The sequence below is a fragment of the Rutilus rutilus genome, assembly GCF_951802725.1.
Source record: "Rutilus rutilus genome assembly, chromosome: 16".
NCBI lineage: Eukaryota > Metazoa > Chordata > Actinopteri > Cypriniformes > Leuciscidae > Rutilus > Rutilus rutilus.
The window spans coordinates 34,718,007-34,740,721 of record NC_140224.1 but is presented as its reverse complement, the minus strand read 5'-3'; the positions used below and the strand labels follow the sequence as shown (position 1 = coordinate 34,740,721).

Here is a 22,715-nt window from a genome sequence, read left to right as displayed (position 1 = left end):
GAAACTATCACTGAAGATCCTGGAAAGAAAGGTAATATATTATTATACCACGGGACTGTTGAATGCTTGATACTGATTGGTTGACGAATGTCAAGGTGTGAAATTATTTTAATCGACCGCATTACAGTTCCATATAAATGTCTTGAAATAAAAGACCTGTGATAATATTCAATAAAAGTTTGAAACTTTCATTTTCAATCTACTAACAGTGGTTTAAAATCTGTTAACAGAGACCAGTAAACCTGGACCTGACACTGAAGATCCTGGAAAGAAAGGTAATATATTTTATTATACCACGGGACTGTTGAATGCTTGATACTGATTGGTTGACGAATGTCAAGGTGTGAAATTATTTTCCAGTAAACGCACTCAGTTATTTCATTCAAAGACACTGACCAAAACAAAAATGACAAACAAAAGGATAAAAATGACAAACAACTTCCATGTTTTCCCTTCTAAATGACCTTTTATTAACTATGTAAATCACGCTGTTGTTCTTCAGCTCTGTCGCCGCACACACACACAGATGAGATGTTCACGCGCATTGAATCTTGTCAGCGCTGCCCGCAAATTATCAATAAAATAGTGTAGCGACTGAAAATATACATGACATTTCTTAGTTGTGAGTTGGTAACATCACTGTTTTTGAAGTAGTTAAACAGCTTTAAATGGCTCAATTTGTATGAAAGTAGTTCTACACGCAAGAGCATTTTAAGGACAAAAACTCAACAAATGTCTTGAAATAAAAGACCTGTGATAAGATTCAATAAATGTTTGAATCTTTAATTTTCAATTCACTAACAGTGGTTTAAAATCTGTTAACAGAGACCAGTAAACCTGAACCTGACACTGAAGATCCTGGTAAGAAATTGCATTCTATTATAGATATTGATTATTGAGCTCCAGGTTAATTATGGAACTCAGAAAACTGCTCGTTAGTCTCATATTTAGCATGTTAAATCCCCTGTGAATAAATGGGTTTTAAACAATGTCATGAAACATTTTAAATGTACTTTTCCAGAAGAACCTGTCTTGGATCAATCAGAAACTTCTCACCATGAAAAAGCAGAAGATCGTGGATTTAAAGTTGCTGTCATCGCTGCTGCTGTGAGCTGTTTTATCATCGTCATTATGCCAGTCATTTACAAAATGAAACAAAACTACAAACAGAAGAGGATGTTTCAGGACAACAATACAGAAAATGTGATCTAATGTCACTGACTCAGCTGTACGAAAACATTGAGTTTTGTCTGACTTTTAATGAAAGACACAAACTTTATAGGAACTCCATAACCTATATTTGTACATACAGTACTATCTGTTAAACCTCAAGCTACTGAACTATATAACTCTGATTTCTGTGAAATATTGGTATATTAATGATCTCTTTGATCAGTGTGTGTGTGTGGCTTTAATTTTTTTTTTTTTTGCTCTTTTTTTATTTATTCTGACATTCAAAGAATGTATATAATGAATGTTAATTTTGAATTTGGTTCGTATGGAAATTTATTTTTTACTGTTATTATTCTACACATGCAATTTTCTAATGATGTAAACGGTGTTGTATTGCACAGCATGTTATATTGTTTTAAAAGGCAATGGAAGGAGGAAACATTTGTGTTTTTACAAACTCAAATGGACAAGTTTTACCAGTGAGTGGGTGAGATTCATTTTCTGAGAAATGAATTACTGTTCTGAGAAAGTGAGAAGAAGAAAGACTTTACACAAAACTTAAATAAAATTCCAGTGTGTAGCAGTCAGTTATTTGAATTTCTTGTTCTTGTTATCTAATTTCTTTTAAATATTAAGAAATTACTTTTGTGTAAGGCCTATACTTTTATAGTGTTCAAAGCTCATGAAATAAACACATGAATAAATGACTAAACCAACACTAAATTATGAGTGAATATGACTCAATATATATAAGTTCACAATACTCATATGTATTTGTTTTTAAACTTAAATGGTTTGAAGTAATTAGTTTCCTCAATCAGTTTGAGTTGAGTTAACTTACTGGGTTTACAGTGGTGACCTGGGCCCAACATTTGGTGCTACGCCCCTGGTTTGAAACACTTATGTATTGTAGTCAACCATAATTGTAACCTTATATAATGAAAGTGTTTTTATAAAGCACAACACCAGAAGTTGTTGTTGTAAAGTGATTTATTAAGAAAATGGTTATAGACCATATATAAAGAAAAACACTGCAATTGTTTTTGTGAAATGGTTTACTGAGAAAGTGGTTTATAAAGAAAACCAAACCAACAAAACATGTATTAGAAAGAGCTTTGCTAAAGAAAGAAGAAAAATGCAAGCATTACTGGCAGTGTTGCAGATGAGACACAGAATGAGGCGAAAGGCTTTATATAGACAGGTCCGAAAGGAATTTCCGGAAATTATGGCAGTTCAAGACTTCGGATTGGATCAAGACTAATGAGGGGATTTCCAAAGATGATGACCTCAAGAATTCAGAAAGTGTATATAAGGCTGAAAGGAGAAGATGAAGGGAGACGCTCATAGATGCCTTGCCATTGCATCTCCTACAGTTAAAGCTTGTATACGATTTGTTTTTGATTTACTTTTATTTTTGTTTTATATATTAGTACCTTTTATGTAAACTAGTTAACCTGTATTTAATAAAAAATATATATAATTGAAATTTAGAAGCTTGTCTGCCAGTCCTGTGTTTTACAAAAGATTGAGCTGAACTAACCACGGAGAAGTCTTCTGTGATCTAAATTTTGTAAGTATGGAAATTCAAATGCTTATTATTCAGGATAGATTTGATATATATATATATATATGAACCTATGCTTTTATTTAAGCAGTAAAAATGTACATAAACAGCATGAAATTCTTCTGCTCTCATCTGCATCTTGTGTCTTGTTTGTTCTGAGGTGAATATATGCATCATTTCTGTTGTTGGTTGAGTGTCGTCTGACTCTTGGTGGAGGATTGCTGCTCGTTTAAGCTTGTTATAACTGTAAATGAGGACAAAACTGAAATTGTTATAGAGTGAAAGTGAAAGAAACACTAAGTTGTTTTGTAATACACACTAAGTTGTAATACGGCGTGCCGTAAAGCAAGTCGTGATTCTCGCAAAATATATTATATATTATATAGTGAAATGTTATATTTCACTCTTAATGCAAATTTCTATCATTTTTTTCTTGCAGAATGAAAACCAACCATGAATGCTGTAAATGCAGTGCAACTGTTCATTCTGGTTTGGACTTTTACTGCTGTCTGTCAAGCTGATGGTAAGAGAATAAACTTTCCCTGAAAGAGTGTGTGAGAATTTTGAGGAGGGACTTGAAAAAAAATCAAATCATATATATATATTTCCATATAGATTTAATCATAGATCTACATATTGACCTTATATAGGTCTATAGATTTTCACAATAGAGGGAAATCCATTATAGTCAGGGAGTAGTGCATTTTTATGCTAATTTATGTGTTTATACACTCACACTCTTTTACATAAAATAATGTGTTCATACATATCAGTACAAATTTACTTTTAGAGATAAGAAACACATTTTCAGACACACTTGTGTTTCTCAACTGACTCTGTCTGATGCACATGATTAAAATATATAATTACAATGAGTTTGGATGCAGAGGCCACTGTATTATTCTGCTTTTTGTAGATAAATAGTACATATTGCTATATTGTGTCTAAGCAATAAATAATAGATAATAATAAAATGTGTGAGTCTCCCATAAAGATCAAATTATATTGATGATCTAATGTACAAAAACATAATGCATTTATTGATGAATAGGTTCTCTAAGTCACTGTATAATTTGTATCTTACTGGCATGGACAGAGACACAACAGGTCTGGATGTGTTGTGATCAGTTGCTGTATTATATGATATACATTGTTATTTTTCAGATGACATCAGTGTAAGCTGTGAGAATGTGACTGGAACTGTGAGGAAAGAAGTAACTTTCAACTGCAGCGTCTCTCTGAATAAGTCTGGATGCTGCATTAAATTGTATAAGTTTTATTACACTAAGAACAAGAATTACTCAATCTATAGAGAAGAGTCTCCTCAGGACTCCTGTGAACAGAGAAACAGCTTCACATGCAGCTTCAATTCAACTACAGTAATGACTAAACAATTCAGATTCTTTGTGCAAACAGTGGGTGGATGGAAAGACACAAAATTCACTGTGGACATTACAGGTATATAATTATCATGTTTTGAGCTTGTTTGTTCATGTTTAGAGTATGTTTTGGCTCTGTTCTGTAGGTTAGTTTATGTGTTGATTGGTTATTCCCATGTTCCCAGCTTGTTTGTTGGGAGTTTATTACTTTTGGAACACAGAAAACAGCTGTTTAGTGTTTGTCAGCATATTTATCATTTTAAATTGCCTGTGAATAAATGATTTAAGATGTTAAGGTATAAGAAGGAAACTGATTATCATAGTTTCCAAATTGTGAAATCTCTCTAGATATTTGATTTTAGAGATGTTTAGATCTGGTCTGTCTGTCAAGAAATCAGTTTGATCAGATTCTCAGCAGCAGAAATGTTTTGTGAAGTTTGTGTGGAGAATCTGACTGTCTGATGTTTGATAGGCTGAAGTTGACTTCATGTTTTAAACAATTCTTTTAAACATTTTAATTGCACGTTTTCAGATCCAAATAACAGAGGGGTTTCTGGATCAAGAACAGGAGATAATCATGGATTAGAAGAGGATCCTCCATCTAATAATTTTGTTATCGCTGTAGTTGTGGGCTGTTTCATCCTCATCATCCTCATCATCATCATAATGATAATCATGTACAAAACGAAACGAAACTACAGAAAACCTTGTGTATTGCAAAAGAAGATGCTTCTGGGCGAAAAATATGATGATGACAAGAGCAACTGTCCAGAAAATGAGATCTGACTCAGCAGAATGAAAGTTTTGTTTGACCTTAAATGTGAAGATCATGAAAGACAAAAGCTTTATAGGAACTCCAGTAAACTATATCTGTAAATAGTACTATCTGTTAAACCTCAAACTACTGAAATATATTAATGGTTATTTATTATGAAGTCAAGCCTGTGTGAACATTGAGGCGGTGCAGTAAAACCCAAACTGTGATTTTTTCTGACTTTCAAGGAATGTACATAACAAATGTCAATTTGGTAAGAGGTATTATACCTTAAGTATGGAAATTATTTTTACTTTTAATATTCTGTATCTGCAATTTTCTAATGGTGTGTACAGTAAGTCTTTGTACAGGATATTTTTTATTATTAAAACAAAAATAAAATTGGAATGAATAAACACGTGATGCTCTCTAAAGATGAATATCTGGAAACTTTTTTTAATCAGGTGATGGGAACACAGAACAGTATTTACAGTATACCAGTTAAACTATTAAAGTGGGTGAAGGGTCGCTGCACATAGATGATCTGAATTTATGCCTTATTTATTTAAGTAAAACGTACTGATTGTCCAGTAAATATTTAGATATTCATAGATTTTAGAAGAGATTTGCTGGTAGAATGATTTTAGGATTAGTATTATGATACTATGATAATCATTATTACTAATGATTTTAGTATCAACCTTGAGATTAGATTTTTGAAATATGAAAAATGACTTGTATTTATGCATTTGGCAGATGTTTTTATCCAAAGCGCCTTATAATCAAGGTTTACATTTAATCAGTTCATGCATTCTCTGAGAATCAAACCCATGACCTTGTCTAACCTTTAGTGCCATACTCTTCTGTTTGAGTGACAGGTTTACTGTCCTGAGAAATAAAACTAAATGACCCTACAGCTGATAAAAGCAAACTGTCAGGTGTCCAGCATTCAGAGTTCACATGAGATCACTTAAAATCAAGTGTGTTAAATTCAATCAGTCCACAACAATTGAAACGATCAGATGAAAGGGCCACCTAGTGGGGAACAAATCAAGAACATTTCATCAATCACAGCAGAAGAGGGACATATAAGGTTGCTTTCTCAAAGTCATTTTCCAGACCCTTCACCCTCTCTGCTCCTCTCAGGTGGAATGAGCTGCAAAACCTCCACCTGAATACGATTAGTGTTGGTTCTATGATAAATTGCTTTTGTTCTTCTACTGTAAGTCACTCTGGATAAAGTGTCTTCTAAATGCATGATTGTAATGTAATTTCTTCACACTGTATATGTTTGATGTGCAGGCTACTCTTTGACCAGTGTATTTTTCATTCCTGATGCTGATACTGACTAACACTGATGTACAAGATTGTGAACTGCACCTGTTCAAGTCTTTTGTTTTGACTTTCTTTTAAACCGGTGGGTGTCAGTAATCTGGCGGAGGTCAGAATTCGGCACATGTGCCTCAGACTATAACAGCTCATGATTTAGCCTACTTTTAATGTGATTATAAACATTTAGAATGTACAAGGAATTATTATTCCTTACTATTACTATAGTTACTATTATTATTATTATTATTATTGTAATATATATATATATATATATATATATATACTCCTTGTTTGTTTGTTTTTTTTTGCTCTTTCCTTTTCCTCTTATTATTATTATTATTATTATTATTTGTCCTCTCCCTGATTTCCCAACCTCCCCTCACCTCTTCATTACTATCATTAATATCATTACTTATACTTTTGTTTTCATTACTATTATTACTGTTCTGATTTGTCCTTCTGTTACCTTATTATCATTACTATCAAGTATTTATACCATTTTCATTTAAGTCGCTGATGTAGTAGTAGTAGCAGTTATGTAGTAGTAGAGATTGTAGTAGTAGTTGTGGTTGTAGTTGTATCAGTTGTTGAAGTAGAGATTGTAGTAGTAGTTGTGGTTGTTGAAGTAGTAGTTGTAGTAGTAGACGTTATAGTATTTTTTAGTAGTCACTCCTTACCACTGATTGATTTCTTTATATTTGTTTTATTTATATCTGTTATTAGTTTTCATATACTGACTTATACATGTTTATGTATGTATGTTTATTTGCATATATATATCTTTTTTTTTTCATCTATCTCTTGTTCTTCAAAGTATGTACTGTGACACGTCCAGCCAGTTACCTTTACATGCACACATGCACACACACAAACGCACGCATCTGTCAGTTCCTGACTGTATTGGTTTTGTTTTGCTTGTTTGTTTGTTTATTTGTTTTCCCTGTTTGTGATCCCAACTTATGTACGTCTTGCATATTCTAATAAAAAAAAGTACAAAAAAAAAAGAATGTACAAGGAAAACTCAAAAATGGCAATTAAAGAGGGTCTTCTGAAATTTAAACAGTAGATACACTGGCTGTGAGCACAGCGGAGTGTGAAAGTGAATTTTCAGCGATGAATATATTGTTTCACCACTGAGAAATCAGCTGAAGATTGTCAACGTGTCCTCTTTGATGTTCTTAAAGTTAGTGGGTCCACCACTAGAGTTGTGGAACCCAACTAAGTTTGTTAGGAAGTGGGTGAAGGAGGTCAGCAGACCATGCCTGTAGACAACGGCAGCATAAACCAGAGGAGCCTGCCTTTACTCCTATTTGGAAGCTGATGAATGCATGAATTGTAGTATTTGAATAAGTAAATGTGATGTATTTAAAGTGTAAACTGTTATGTCAGCACATAAGTGCCTCAAGTGTTCTTCGGGTTGTTTCATAATGCATTGAGTTGAGTAATTACCTCCCGTGTCGGTCTGATTAAATCAAACATAACATAAACTGCCAAAGAAATTGTCCCTGATTCTCTTAAATCAACATAATTTTCTTGTTTACAGTTTTTCTCGATTGTTTACACACATTTTCTGAAAGCATGCCTCATATTCTCAGAACTCTACACACAAATCAAAAAACACACACACAATGGGCAAAACCCCTCAATTCTCCTGCAAAATGAAACTTTACATTCAAAACAATGTTATTTCTTCTCAAAATGGTATTTTGTTTTCAAATGACACACACAAACCATCATATGAATAGACATTTATAAGAACCAGTTGAACACTGATGTGCTCAATGTAAAACACTATGATGAATGCAAAACACTTCTTCTCCATTCATCATAATGACTTAGGCCTTTTTTTGTTCAGTGTTACACTTACTACAGACAGTACATACATAAATGTGTTACATTAAAATATTTGAGAATATTGTTTTTATACTCAGAACACACAAATACACGGTAACAAATATATTTTATTTTTCCCACAAAAACATTGTACACAGTGTACATGCCAACCAGCACAAAGTTGTACATACAGTGGTCTACATACAAAACAACAGAAGAATTGACTGTATACAGTTACAGTAAAAAATGTTGGCATCCATTGCTCCATTGAAGAGCTCACCTGTTGCTCTTTTATGCTAAAGCTCTGATTGCTAATTGTAAAACTGTGTGACGGGTGTTTGCCCATGTGATGAGTCAGTGTGCATATTTGAATGGCAGTGTGTTCCTTGTGAAAACAAGAGTTTTTCTGCATGAAAATTGTGCCAAAAGCAGAGAATTGTGTGTAGTGTTTTGAAAAAGGTGTGTTTTAGAACTGCAGTTTGAGTGTAAAGCAGGAATTGTGCTTGTAGTTTAGCAGGATTGGTTCAGGGGGTTGGTGAATGAGTTACATGTTGTGGTCATTGTGTCTCAAGTACCAGTATTTGTGTGTAAACAATTGAGAAAAACCGTAAAAAGATGTTTACATATTTGCCAACCAATATTGTCAAACATGTTCAATTTCATACATTTTGCGAGGGTGAAATCCGTTGCCTGCCTGTTAACATTAAAGGTAAAAAAAAATAATAATAATAAAGTAGGTGAAATGTAAAGTATTTCTCTTGGTTTGAATTACTCAACCCTACCTTACACATTAATACTAGAAAAAGAGCCCCTTTGGTGTAAAAACACATTAAGTCATTTTACGGGGCGATTTTGAATGATGACCGTTTACCATTAATAAGGGCTCCTCCCTACAAAAGCCAATTTACCACTGATCTCATACATTTATTATTTTGTATGATTGATGTTTTGGCGCCGGTTATCCCAAATAAAGCAGTCAAACTGCCTTCAAATGCGTAAAGCCAAAGGTTTTTAGGCCAGTGGGGATGAACGAATGGTAAATTATCGGTAAGACACACTGGGTACTTCTCAATATCCCTCCTCGTCTCCTCTCTCCATCCTATGACCCGGAAACCGATCGAGCTCAGCCATCTTGAAGGACATCTCAATTCTCTAATTGCACCGCGAGGAGTCGAGGATCGAGGAGTGAGGAGGCTTCCAGAGGAGTTATGAGCGAGGATACACGGGTGTATCCTATGCGGAAGAGTTTTATTGGCTAAACGTGACGCACGTATAAATTATCCTCCCCCTTCACATCGGTCACAATCATTTTAATTTATACTTTACCTTTGCAGTTTATATAAAGCACACATCTCACATGTTTCAACATGTATCTTGCTTTGTTAATATTCTTAAATAAACTAACTTTTAACAAAATAAGGGCAGATCCTTTGAGTGCTGCTGATGACGCGGTGAAGTGACGCTCGAGTGATCAAGTATTCCAATGTCTATAAAAAAAGCTTTCATTCGATTCCTCTGTCCTCCTTTTCTTTCCTTGCAGCCTTCCCTCGCATCCTACAGGAGGAGGAGCTGAGACGCGAGTAAACGAACCGAGGATGCACAGATAAGAAATGAGAAGCACACACTCATTGTACAAAATCACGCATGTCGAACTTGATCATACTTGGCGTATACGCAAAAAGTTTAATTCGGCAGCGTCCAGAACCAAAGTTATACGGAGTTTTCCTGCATTGTTTATTTTCTAAAAGTCTTTTTCCTTGTGTGGTATTGCTGTGCGTTCATAACTACGTAAGTAAAAATATTTAATGTCATTGTAGATGTTTAGCAATAGAGAGAGTCAGAGTAAATGAACTCTGACGCTGAAAAGAGGTGAGAAAAAAACTTTATTTTGTATAGGCTACTATTCAGTTCAGGAATGCAGCATCGCGAAACTTCTCGTTAACAAACAAAGTGTAGACACGATGTGAGTAAGATATTTATTGTTCATTGCTGGCAACTTCATTGATGATAACGGAACTTTGTGTGTAACTGATAAAGCGACAGCATGTTATTGATAGTAAAGGGAGGTCTAGGCTTTCAGTCTGTTTTAATGCTGAGGACCGACAGACAGTTACAGCTGCAACGTTTTGGAAGTGACAGATTAGCCTAATGCTGGATTCATATTAATGCTGGATTCACTCTGCACGGGACAGAAATTTGACATGTTAGAATAGTAGCCTAAGTAATATAAAGGCAGACTAATAGATTAATAGAAAAATATTAACTATAATATTAAAAATGAAGTAGGCTACCTTATTGAAATTTGAAATGGTTGGGTTGGGTGCTTGAGCATCTGTCCCTTTGCCCCTTGGTGCCCAAAGTGCCCTTTTGTCAAGGTAAAATGTCCTCTCCTTTTTTTGTAATTAAAGGCCCTTTTGTGGATGCCTCCCCAATCTAACTATTATAAAATGAATGAATAATAATTTAGCCGTAAATAAAATGACCCACATGATGAACTCATCCGGGACGATTCATACTTTAAACTATTATTATTACATTAGGGTAGAGTGGGGGAAAACGCCCCCCTGGGGTAAAACGCCCCCCACCTGTTTTTCCCAAAATAACCACTAAAAGTAGTCAATATAGGTTTTTACTGTTGCTATGCACTACGTTGATAACGGGGATATACAAATCTCTATGGATAAGCTGACACCAGCGACACATTTGAAGAGAAGAGGATTACATGGTAAATGCTATAATTTTCAGATATTAGTAAATAAGTGTTTAAGAGAATATTGTTCTGCAGGATATCACAGTGATGTATGATAGATGAATAGTGAAGTCTGTAGTTTGAGATCATATATTATTTATAAGGAATATAATTATATTTTAAAAATTAAACATTATTTAAAAAAACTCATAGCTTGTGGGGTAAAACGCCCCCTACGCCGAGGGGTAAAACGCCCCCCCCTGGGGGCATAGTTTCTCTATCATAATTACTATAATAAAATATTTCTGTCTATCAAATCCTTTGTTTTACACTTAATGCAGTATAACTAGGTGGTAAAATCTAAATATTTGAACAAAACATGAAAAAAATACCTCAAGTGAGCATTAACTAGCTAGCTTGCTAGCACAGTTAGCTCACTGATGGAAGGTAGTTAATTTTGCCTATTTTGAACATTTCTGAAATAAATATTAATATATATACATGTTGATACATTACTTGCCTTTTACCTTTAGAGATTAAAAACTATTGTCTGTTAATTTTGCTGTTTATCTATGAAGCAAACTGGTTGGTAAGAAAGGGGGCATTTTACCCCACCTTGGGGGGCGTTTTACCCCACCGCTGGGGCAAAACGCCCCCTTTGTACAAAAATATTTTCAGTGGAAATACTAATTAATTATGAAGGCTGAGCAATTTTAATATTTGGTGAATAACTCCTGCCATAGTCACTCAAAACCGGGATGGCAATTCTAGTCACATTTATGTTTTGTTTCACTGTAATGTCACATTTTCCTTAAGGGGGGCGTTTTCCCCCACTCTACCCTATTATTTATTTAAAAAAACGTAGAGTGCCTTAAAAGTAATTATCACAACACTGTAAGGCTTGCAGTATCTTTGTATTTTTTTTTATTTTATTTTTACCTGCAGCTCTTGGTGTGCAGAAGCTTCTGTGAGCATCTGGGCAAGTCAAGTCAAATCAACTCACCTTTATTTACATACCGCTTTTTACAATACAGATTGTATCAAAGGCAAAGCAGCTTCACATTGATTCACATTCACATCCCTGATGCCCGCAAATTAGTTAAAATCTCCCGGAATCGAGACAGAGACTGTGTTCCAAACCGTGTAGCGCGCGCACGGCGGAGAGGGAGCGAGAGACCTTGCGTGCGTGTGCCTCATGATAGAGAGCTCATGTAAGATAGAGAGCATCCGGATTGGCCTGTTTCTGTAAATAAACCAATCAATTGTAAGTGTGGGTGGGCTTTTATCTCTTCTCCCGAATTGAATTAATCAGTTCAGTGTATCTAGAAACAGAGCGTCATGGCAGAGGGAGAGTGCCACAAAAAAAAAAAAAAAAAGTTTAAGACACATTTTACGCCATACTACACGAAAGTGTACCCCTGTCTTATAAGAGTAAAACATAATGACAGTCTTGCACGCTGTACAGTTTGTAACAGTGACTTCAGCATTGCCCATGGCGGGTTAAATGATTGTAAAAGACATGTTGAGGTGAGTTCAACAATTTTCATTTCATGTGCGTTCTTTCAGGCCGGCTAGTTGCCAAGGCTACATGAAAACAACAAACTCCTTAGACCTGTTGCAATGGAATAATAGTCCAGTCATTTTATGAAAAAAGGTTGAACAAATTGCAACAGAAGCAAACTCAACTGATTTTGTATCCTCAGTATGTCCTGAGTAAGGAAAAAAAAAGTCCCGAAGAATCCCATTAGGGGAAAGTTTTGAAAAATACCCAAATACAGCCTATTCATATGCCTACCCAGCAAACACATTTAGGCCTACGTTGTGGCAACGTCTCTGGCACGTTGCATTTCTGCTATGGCAACGGTGCTGTTTTTTTTATTTTATTTATTTTATTTTTTTATTGCAAACAGAGGATACAAAAGACATATGAATAGCCAAAATATACATAAAATACAATAATAAAAACATACAAAAAAAACTAAAAAAAAACTAAATATATATATAAATATATATATATAAAACAAAATTGCTAGGGGAAGCTTATTTAAAAGAAAAAGAGGTCCATATGTTGACAGTTTTAACAGCCTTTTTGTTGTTTGAGCCAGAAATCAGATTAATATAATGTTCAACTTCATGGAGAAAAAGTACAAAACTAGTTTTTTTAGCACTGAATTTACATTTATGAATATGAAATTTTGCCAAAATAATTAACAAATTTATAATGAAATACATCTTTTCATTATTTTGACTTTTATAAAAGCAAAAAATAACATCCTTCCACAATAAAGAAAAATCTTTATAAATATGATCAATTATGAATCTGCTGAGGTTTTGCCAAAATGTTCTGGTGAGTGGGCAATACCAAAAGAGGTGCAAAACAGTTTCTGGGTGGTCTTCACAAAAAGAACAGTTTGTATTGATGTCTCTTTTAAATTTAATCATGTAATGATTAGCCGGGTAGTATCTGTGAATTATTCTGAAAGATACTTCTTTCACCTTGTTTACTAGCAAGTATCTGTGAGGAATCATCCAAGCCTTTTTCCAATCAATGTCATTTACAAATCGGTTCCAATAAAATTTAACATTAGGAATAGAAACAATTTCTTTCTGGAATAATGCACGAATGTTCTTATTGTTATGAGGAAGTTGGGAAAAACAGATTCTTCCAATTGGCGATTCAGCCACATCGGGGAGAGAGATAGAGGTAGGTGGCAGTCTGCCAGTATATTTAAAAAGCATGATTGTGCCTGATGGAATGGCGTCAAATACAATTGCGAATTCTTTCGGTGTAACTGGAATGTTAGGCTATATGTTGATAAAAAGTCTCTATAGGAGAAAAGTCGCCCCTCTTCATTAAATAGCTGGTCCACCAGCAGAATCTTATTACGTACCCAATTCTCAAAAAAAAGACACTCTTCTGTTCTTATACAAAATATCTCTGTTATTCCAAATTAGATACCTGTGAGGTGAAAAATTATGCTTGTAAATATGAGACCAAGCTAAGAGGACCTGCTTGTGAAAAGTGGACAGTTTTACAGGGAGTTTGTCTACATTGTAGTTACAATTCAAAATAAAGCGCAGACCACCAAAACGAGAAAATATATAATGGGGAATAAAATTCCAAATCGAGACAGGGTTTTTAAGAAAATGTTTAGCCCAATTAATCTTAAAAGTATTATTTAGAGTATTGAAATCCCAAAAATTGAGCCCACCAGATTCATATTTGTTCATAACAACACTTTTTTTGATATAATGGATACGATTTTTCCAGATGAAGTCAAAAAGCATTCTGTCAATATCTTTACAAATTTTACTATCTAAGTGTAAACGGTGCTGTCTACGTGCTCGCAACATTGTAACAACGTAGAAATTGTAAGACGCGACAGGGCTGTAGCAACGTTGTTGCGCGACATTCAGCAACTGAGAGACGACATTCTGACAATATTTTTATATGCTGCTATATCCCCCACTTTTTATCGTTTATTGTTTATCTAGGCCTATATTATTATTTAAAGGGGCTATCAACACCTGCAAGTGTACACTTTGAAGAGTAAAAATGACAGAAAGTTTCATTAATTCAACTTTATTAAATCTGCATATATGGTAATCAAATTGCACTTCCAAAAGTAATACATCTGTAAAAAAAAAAAAAATTAGAATTGTGTACTGTAGATGTCCCAATATTTATGGACCTGACTGTATATTGCTGTATAGATATTTTGAGCTCAGCCCTTTTTAAAGCCTTGTTCTATGTGCCCCCTTTTATACTTTGCCTTTTATACTTTGAGCACCCACCCCTCCAGAGGTCTCTGCACGGCCGTTAACCACTGTGATTTCAGAGGCACACTCTCAGCTGGCCAAAAATACAGCAAATTTCTATGTGACATTTTGAAAGGGAAAGTTTATTGATATGCTGTTGATCGCTGTGGAGAGTCAGAGTGAATGAACACTCTGAAAACATACAGACCAGTCCAGAGGTGACCAATAACTCTCTCAACAGGAAAATAATATCCTTTATATTTACTAATCCATAACCAGCCCCACAGGAAAATCTTTAGTAAATGCATGGTGTTTTTGTATTTTGTGATTTACACATTTTGCAGATATTTCAAAATGGCAAAAATTTTAAATAAATAATTTTGTCTGAATAATGTTGTAGTGTTTACTACAGAGTTATATTTGGATTTCTTTTTGCTTTCAGCCAGTGAAGACAATGCAATAGAAATAATTTTATTTCATCATGTTCAATTTCTGTCTTGTCTCTGTAGATTCAGCAGCAATATTATCATGAATGGATCTTTTTCTTTGTGTTCTCTGTGCTTTATTGTAATTGAAGGAATGAGTTGGCTTTTGATAGCACAATCACATTTATTTAAATTGCCAGTGTCTGGTAAAAGACTGGTCAGTAGATGTCCGATATTTGGGAATAACCCGTTTGTTCGTCACCACATCAACTCCGATAATAAAGCAGTTGTCCTTAATTAGGGTGTATAAGTGGATGTGGTTTTTCTATAAAAACAGAAAATGTAGGCAAGTGTAAACCTTTTCTTCTCTGGACAATCGATTGTCCAGATGTTTCAAACAGTCAGAAGGATGCTTCATCAGATACGATAACTTTGCACCAGTCTCCTGCTGTCCATTTCTTGTACTTCATGCAGAATTTCAGTCAATCTTTGATGTTTTTATTGGAGAGAAGTGGCTTCTTTGCTGCCCTTCTTGACACCAGGTCGTTGTCCAAATGTCTTGGCCTCGCTGTGTGTGCAGATGCTCTCACACCCTCCTGCTGCCAATACTGAGCAGTTCTGCACTGGTGGTGACACGATTCCCTTGGTGATTCCTCAGGAGGAGAAGTTCCTGGTACTTGCTGGACACTCTGGGACATCCTAAAGCCTTCTTCACTGCAGCCAAACCTCTATTCTTGATGATCTGGTAAATGGTTCTTTGCAGCTATTTCCTTGCATGTGAGGCTATTTTGATGCAAAGATGATCCTCCATCTTTCTTTGGAGGAAACCATTGCTAACAGAAGAACACAATGATTGGAAGCACTTCTTCCTTCCTTTTATAGCAATCATGTGCTGATGATATGATTAGTAAAATTATGTTAGCTAGTCATTTGGTGCCAATGACAAAAACAGTGAATTTGGGGGTTTTGTGATAAAGCTTTTTGAAATTATGTAAAATGCCTCTGATCACTCTGCACAATAATCTAGAAAAATGTGAATCAACAGCATAACTGAAGCAGCAAAAATTTCACATTTGGCCACAGCTGTACCCTGTCATTCAATTGGGGAGTGGGATCATAATAACGTTCCATTTTTGGAAGGTAATTTATCTGCTAGACAACATGAGGGTCAACACTAGGGGCCCTATTTTAACGATCTGAAACGCAGATGTCAAGCGCAAAGCGCAAGTAACTTTGTGGGTGGGTCTCGGCGCTGTTGCTATTTTCCCGGCGGGATAAATGACTCTTGCGCCCGGCGCAAATCTAAAAGGGGTTGGTCTGAAGTAGCTTAATTATTCATAGGTGTGGTTTGGGCGTAATGTGCAATAAACCAATCAAAGCGACATCTCACATTCCCTTTAAGAGCAGGCGCAGATCTATCTATCTATCTATCTATCTATCTATCTATCTATCTATCTATCTATCTATCTATCTATCTATCTATCTATCTATCTATCGTAATAATGTATGATTTGCAAAAATGATAACTGCTGCATCTGTGTGTAGATGAGAGAATCAAAGTGTATGCGCGTTGTGCACACGCTACATTATGGCCAAGCATGCGCCCTTAAAATAGCATATGAATAACATGCGCAACGCGCCACTGACTTTAAACTTTTTTTTTTTTCGGTTAATGGCGCAATTGTTTTCTAAACCTGTAAAATAGCATGAGGGAACGTTTGCGCCGGAACACGCCGCCTCTTTGCGCTGAACCACCCCGGGGAGCGCAAGTGTATTTCTTAGTTAACCGACGTGCTTCTGTGGAGTGAAAAGTCCGCTTTACGCGGGTGCAAAATAGGAATGATACATGCGTCAGTGTACAAAGTCAATTGCGCTGGGTGCAAGATAGGGCTCTAGGAGTCTCAGGCTCATCTGAGGAGAAATGCTCATAACTCATATGAGATATCATAATAAGGGTCCTCCTCGACATTTTCGTCTATTTCAGACACATTCTCCTCTGACTGTCACTGTCACTTTCAAAGAACTATGACAAAATCTAATTGACAGAAAACCTTTGCTAAGAGGTCATTTTCAATTGAGAAAGAGCATAAAGAGAGCGCTCACAGAGCACAAAGAGGAATGGTTTATAAGGCTTCTGTGGAAGCTTTCATACATTTGCTCCTCCCCTATATTATGTTTTCCCCTCCCCCACGGCACAAAATATCAAAGTTCTTGCAAGAATTATGGTTTCCCTTCCCTGGAAATATATAATTGGCACTGGAAATATCTAATTTCTTGTGATAAATGAACATGCATGATAATAACATTAAGTGTTGGATATGAACAAAATACAGAAATTAAATTAATAATGAAAGAAAAACTACTGCTATGTCATACATTCAATTAAACTGTGAACAGTTTTATCTGCTTCACATAGTTTGTGAGCCGTGCTCTGTCTGGACTTGTTACACGCACACGCATTACGTTTTTTACAACTTCACAATACCTCAACCTCAGACTTTGACAATTGAAATGCACCAAACACAGATGAAATATACATAAATGACATCAATATAAACAACTAAGCATAAAGATAATATCCTTTAAACAGCGCAACATCATTCCAAACACGTGACAACTCCTATAATTAACCTTGACGAGCTAATGCACGTTATAACAGCAAAACTAAATATTAAACAGTTCTAGTATTGCACACATGATTGCTAGAGATCAAATATAATACTTTGCATTGAAGCGCAACACCCATGAAATTAACAAACTATATGTTATTTACAACGGCCTAGTTCAGCGTTAGCATCAGCTAAGATGATGGCAGAATTATTGTTGTTGGTTTATCTATTCCTAATGATGAAACTGATTGCAAGCAAACATTTTCTGATAAATTTCTGCTCAACTTTCAGTAAATCGTCTATATTTACTATTTAATCTAGCACTTTCTTATTAGTCCTAGTTGTTTAAGTTTCTCTCTTGATGCAAATTGATGTAATTTATTTTTCTGTTGCAGAATCAAAAGCATGAATGCTGTAAATGCAGTGCAACTGTTCATTCTGGTCTGGACTTTTACTGCTGTCTGTCAAGCTGATGGTAAGAGAATAAACTTTCCCCTAGAAAGAGTGAGAATTTTGAGGAGGGAATAAATATAGAGAGAGTGAAGAAGAAAAAAGGTCAAATTTGATTAAAGCACAAGTGGCTCTTTAAACCTTTTGAAGTTTATCCAGTTCAGTCAAAGTGTTTGAACAATTTACTTTTGAATGATTAACACAATAGAGGGAAATCCATTAGAGTCAGGGAGCAGTGCATTTTAGGTGTTTACACACACACTCTTTTACATAAAATAATGTGTTCACACAGATAAGCACAAAATCACATTTTCAGTCAAGACTACATGATCTTGTGTTTGATCTGATGCACATGATTAAAAGAAACAGTCAGGATATTGCATGCAGAGACTGTAGTGTATATATTACTATATACTGCTATAATTCATAATAAATAAAATGTGAACCTCCCATTAGAGATTAAATCGTATTAAAAATCGAATACAAAAACACATAATGCAGTGGTTTTATTTATGAATAGGTTCATAGATAAATGTTCATTAAATGACTTACATAGACACAAACACAAGAAGTCTGGGCTGGGTTTCCCGAAACCTTCTTAACGCTACGTCGTTCTTAAGTTACACCTTAAGCTGTACCTTATCGTTAATATGTGTTTCCCGAAACGTTCTTAGTTAAGTACCTTCTGTAAGTCATACTTTCGGAAGGTTGGTCTGGACCACTCTTAGCTTTATCACTGTACACCAGTGGTTCTCAATTCCAGTCCTCGGGACCCCTTGCTCTGCACAATTTATATGTCTCTCTTATCTGACACACTCAGTTCAGTTCATGGAGTCTCTCCTAATGAGCTGATGATCTGGTTCAGGTGTGTTAAATAAGGGAGACATACAAAATGTGTAGAGCAGTGGGTCACGAGGACTGGAATTGAGAACCACTGCTGTACACGAATATAATTCTGAAGTTTTAATACACCCAGACAGTGTTCAGTCAGGCTAATTCAAGTGTTTTCATGCAAAGAAGAAAATTGTCATTATACTGATTGTTGTTAGATTTTTTATTATATTATCCAAAGGTACATCAGTTGGCAATCCATTAAAGGCTTAATAGTCTATTTAAAGGGAATGATTGTGGTGGGGAGTTTACTCAGACTATGGCAGCGATACAGAGAACAGTTTTTCTAAAAGACGGCGCGTCTGCGGGTCGCTTTCAAAGGCCAGTGAAAGCAAAAGTCCTATTTGGACGCTAATTGTTTCTCATGGGCTTGTACGGTATTTTAAACATTTACAGGGGTAAGTCGGCAATCCATTAAAGGCTTAATAGTCTATTTAAAGGGAATGATTGTGGTGGGGAGTTTACTCAAACTATGGCAGCGATACAGAGAATAGTTTTTCTAAAAGACGGCGCGTCTGCGGGTCGCTTTCAAAGGCCAGTGAAAGCAAAAGTCCTATTTGGACGCTAATTGTTTTCTCATGGGCTTGTACGGTATTTTAAACATTTACTGGGGTAAGTCGGTGATTTTATTGCTGTATGAATCCATGATGTCAGTGTTTTTTCTCACCCAACCCACGTAAAAATCCCTGGCCAAATTATCCCTACTGTTTTTTGATAAACAGGTCGTGTGATAGGCTAATTTAATTGCCGTCTGAATCCACATCTCTGAGTTTACAAGAAAATATTCAAAATTCACTGTTTAAATCCTTTTTGATCACTGCCGAGCACCGTACGTAACATGTACACTTTTATTATTGAAATGCTGGAAAGTATTTACAAGAACAATATTTCATCGCAGCTCCACCTCAGCGAACAAAAATGGGAAAGAGAAGAAAACACGTAAACATTTGAAATGGTTATTGTGACAGCAATATATGATACAATTTTAAAATATGTAGGCTAGGCTATTATTGTTTGGATTATTTTTTATAATATCCCATGAATCCTAATAAATGCAATTTCAACTAATTCTGAAATGCTTCTTTTATAAAGAACACCGCTTTCTCACATAAACAGCCCCTGCACGAGAGAATAATTGATTCTCAAGCCATTGATATCAACCAATTCAACACCATCGCCACGGACAGCGCCGGGTTACGTCGCACATAAGAAGGAATATCTTAAGCAGCTTCCTAAGGCATGGTCCGGGGAACACGCCTAGCAATGGTATACCTTTAGTTAAGTTATACCTTAAGAGTCTTCGTAGCGCGCTAAGAGACAACGTTATCGGGAAACGCAGCCCTGATATGTTAAAAGTTTACTGAGATGTAACAAAAACCAGATCTTCATTATTATTCAGTTGCTGTATTATATGATATACATTGTTATTTTTCAGATCACATCAGTGTGAGCTGTGAGGATGTGACTGGAACTGTGAGTGAAGAAGTAACTTTCACCTGCAGCGTCTCTCTGAATAAGTCTGAATGCTGCATTGAATTCTATAAGTTTCTGTACCCTGAGAAATATAATGACTCTGCAATCTGTAGAGAAGAGTTTCCTCAGGACTCCTGTGAACAGAGAAACAGCTTCACATGCAGCTTCAGTTCAACTACAGTAATGACGAGACAATTCAGATTCTTTGTGCAAGCAACATGTGCAAACAATGAAACAAAATTCACTGTGAACTTAACAGGTACCGTATATAATACTGTTGTTTATAATTCAATAAATGTTTGCAAATGTATTTTCAATCTACTAACAGTGGTTTAACATCTGTTAACAGAGACCGTTAAACCTGACACTGTTACTGAAGATCCTGGTAAGAAATATATAACATTGATTATTGAGTTACTTATGGAACACAGAAAACTGATGTTTAGTCTCTTGTCAGAATATTTCTCATTTTAAAAATCACCTGTGAATAAATTATTTTAGAGTTTAAGGTGGAAACTGATGTATGATCATGGTCTCCAAACAGATGCATAGATATTTGATTTTAGAGATGTTTAGATCTGGTCTGTCTGTCAAGAAATCAGTTTGATCAGATTCTCAGCAGCAGAAATGTTTTGTGAAGTTTGTGTGGAGAATCTGACTGTGTGATGTTTGATAGGCTGAAGTTGAGTTTATGATTTAAAAACAATTATTTTAATTGCACCTTTTCACATCTAAAAGCACAGCGAGATATACTAACAACAGTTTTCTGGAACAGAAAATGGTTTGGGATCTAAGAACACTGTCATCGCTGCAGTTACAGGCTGTTTCATCTTCATCATCATCATCATCATAATGACAATCATTTACAAAAAGAAACCAAACTAAAGCAAACCTTGCGGATTCCAGAGGATGTTTCTGTGCCATAAACATGATGATAACAGCAATTTCCAAGAGCAAAATCCAGGATCTTTCTAATGTCACTGACTCAGCAGTACGAAAACACTGAGTTTTGTTTGACTTTAAATGTGAAGATCAAGAAAGACACAAACTTTATAGGAACTCCATAAACTATATCTGTACATACACACTATCTGTTTTACTTCAAACTACTGAACTATATAACTCTGGTTGTAGGTTTTAAAACTGTTTCTGTTTTATATAGATTTCTGTGAAATAATGGTATATTATTGATCTCTTTGATCAGTGTGTTAGTGTGTGTGTGTGTGTGTGTGTGTGTATATGTATATATATATATATATATATATATATATATATATATATATATATATATATATATATATATATATATATATGTATATATATATATATATATATATGTATATATATGTATATGTATATATATATATGTAAACATTAAGAGACAATGCAAAAAATCCCAAACTGTTTGGGATTAACACTATACGCTAACTACATATAGTAGGGGTGTAACGGTACATGTATTCGTCCCATAGACAGTAAAAGAAATGGACACAGCGACCCCATTGGATTCAATGGAGAAAAGTGAAGTCAATTAGAAGCACTCACTTCCTGATGGCTTCCTGATGGTTCGGGTAGTAACCCGAGCAGCACAAAAAGAACTACAAAATTCGACTGCTTTACGGCATAGGCTACCTCACTTCCCCCAACACGTCCTCACACATGATGTTGGACTTATTGCTTATATTGTATATCACTCGGACAAGCTTTCACTCGTTGGTGTGAGCTAAAAAGCACCTGGCGTTCTTGTTGATGGATTAGTAGACATCTTCGGAGGCTAGCTGTGCTTGTTCGATGTCCGACGATTTGTAACGCGTTGTGTTTATTCCCCAATCGAACTCGTGTAACTGTCTGTCACACGTTCTACCGTCCACAGCATTACTTGATAGACAAAAATAGGACGAGAATGAGCTTCAAAAACAGAAACAACCCGCTTACGGGGTGTTCGAGGCGCACATACAATACAGACTGCCGACAGTTAAACAGGGCGCGCGCAGCTCTTAAAGGGGCTACACCTTATTTCCACTCGTTACAGCTTCTATCCGACTGAACGGGGACCGGTATACAGGGGGGAGGGAATCAGGCCGTGAGTGAAGAGACTGCTCTGCGTGAGTGGTATTTACGACAGTAATGTTAAATACAAGTAGTCCACAGCGACTCTACGGGTCGTTGTTTGACCAAAACGGAAATCCTACATAATGGGGCTTTAAACGCCCCAAATGTAAAGTTATTCGCTGACAAAGTGACGACAAAATGAATGGGAGTCAATGGAATGCTAACAGCAGGTGATGGTCTGCTAGCAATGGCAGCACCCAGGGAAGCTTAAGTTTTTTTCTGAAAGATTAACCCCTTGATTCGTCCTGAACCTTCACGGTACAAACGTAACA

At 35.6% G+C, this 22,715-nt stretch overlaps 2 protein-coding genes and 1 long non-coding RNA gene across 7 annotated transcripts in view; all 3 read left to right on the top strand.

Annotated features, from left to right (window-relative positions):
• LOC311305915 (uncharacterized protein) overlaps window positions 1-1,760 on the top strand; it is a 258,116-nt gene extending 256,356 nt beyond the window's left edge. For 3 of the 5 annotated variants that reach the window (XM_084433946.1, XM_084433949.1, XM_084433948.1), the window contains exons 6-8: window positions 231-275; window positions 826-861; window positions 1,022-1,760. In XM_084433946.1, the coding sequence (XP_084290072.1) occupies window positions 231-275; window positions 826-861; window positions 1,022-1,212 (272 nt within the window). In that variant the 3' untranslated portion in view covers window positions 1,213-1,760. Of the gene's footprint in view, window position 1; window positions 32-230; window positions 276-825; window positions 862-1,021 lie in introns of all 5 variants that reach the window. The other 2 variants (XM_084433953.1, XM_084433947.1) reach the window with 2 other exon arrangements.
• An 861-nt stretch (window positions 1,761-2,621) lies between these two features.
• Window positions 2,622-5,301, top strand: LOC311305921. The gene is made up of 4 exons (XR_014630096.1): window positions 2,622-2,743; window positions 3,177-3,260; window positions 3,902-4,195; window positions 4,649-5,301. It is a non-coding gene; the product is annotated as an uncharacterized lncRNA (long non-coding RNA).
• A 4,253-nt stretch (window positions 5,302-9,554) lies between these two features.
• LOC311306286 (uncharacterized protein) lies at window positions 9,555-21,216 on the top strand (the record flags this gene model as incomplete). Its single annotated transcript, XM_084434608.1, has 6 exons — window positions 9,555-9,823; window positions 15,489-15,653; window positions 17,913-17,992; window positions 20,294-20,590; window positions 20,681-20,716; window positions 21,107-21,216. The coding sequence occupies exons 3-6, from the start codon at window positions 17,923-17,925 to the stop codon at window positions 21,214-21,216; spliced, it is 513 nt and encodes a 170-aa protein (XP_084290734.1). The 5' UTR covers window positions 9,555-9,823; window positions 15,489-15,653; window positions 17,913-17,922.
• Window positions 21,217-22,715: the final 1,499 nt, after the last annotated feature.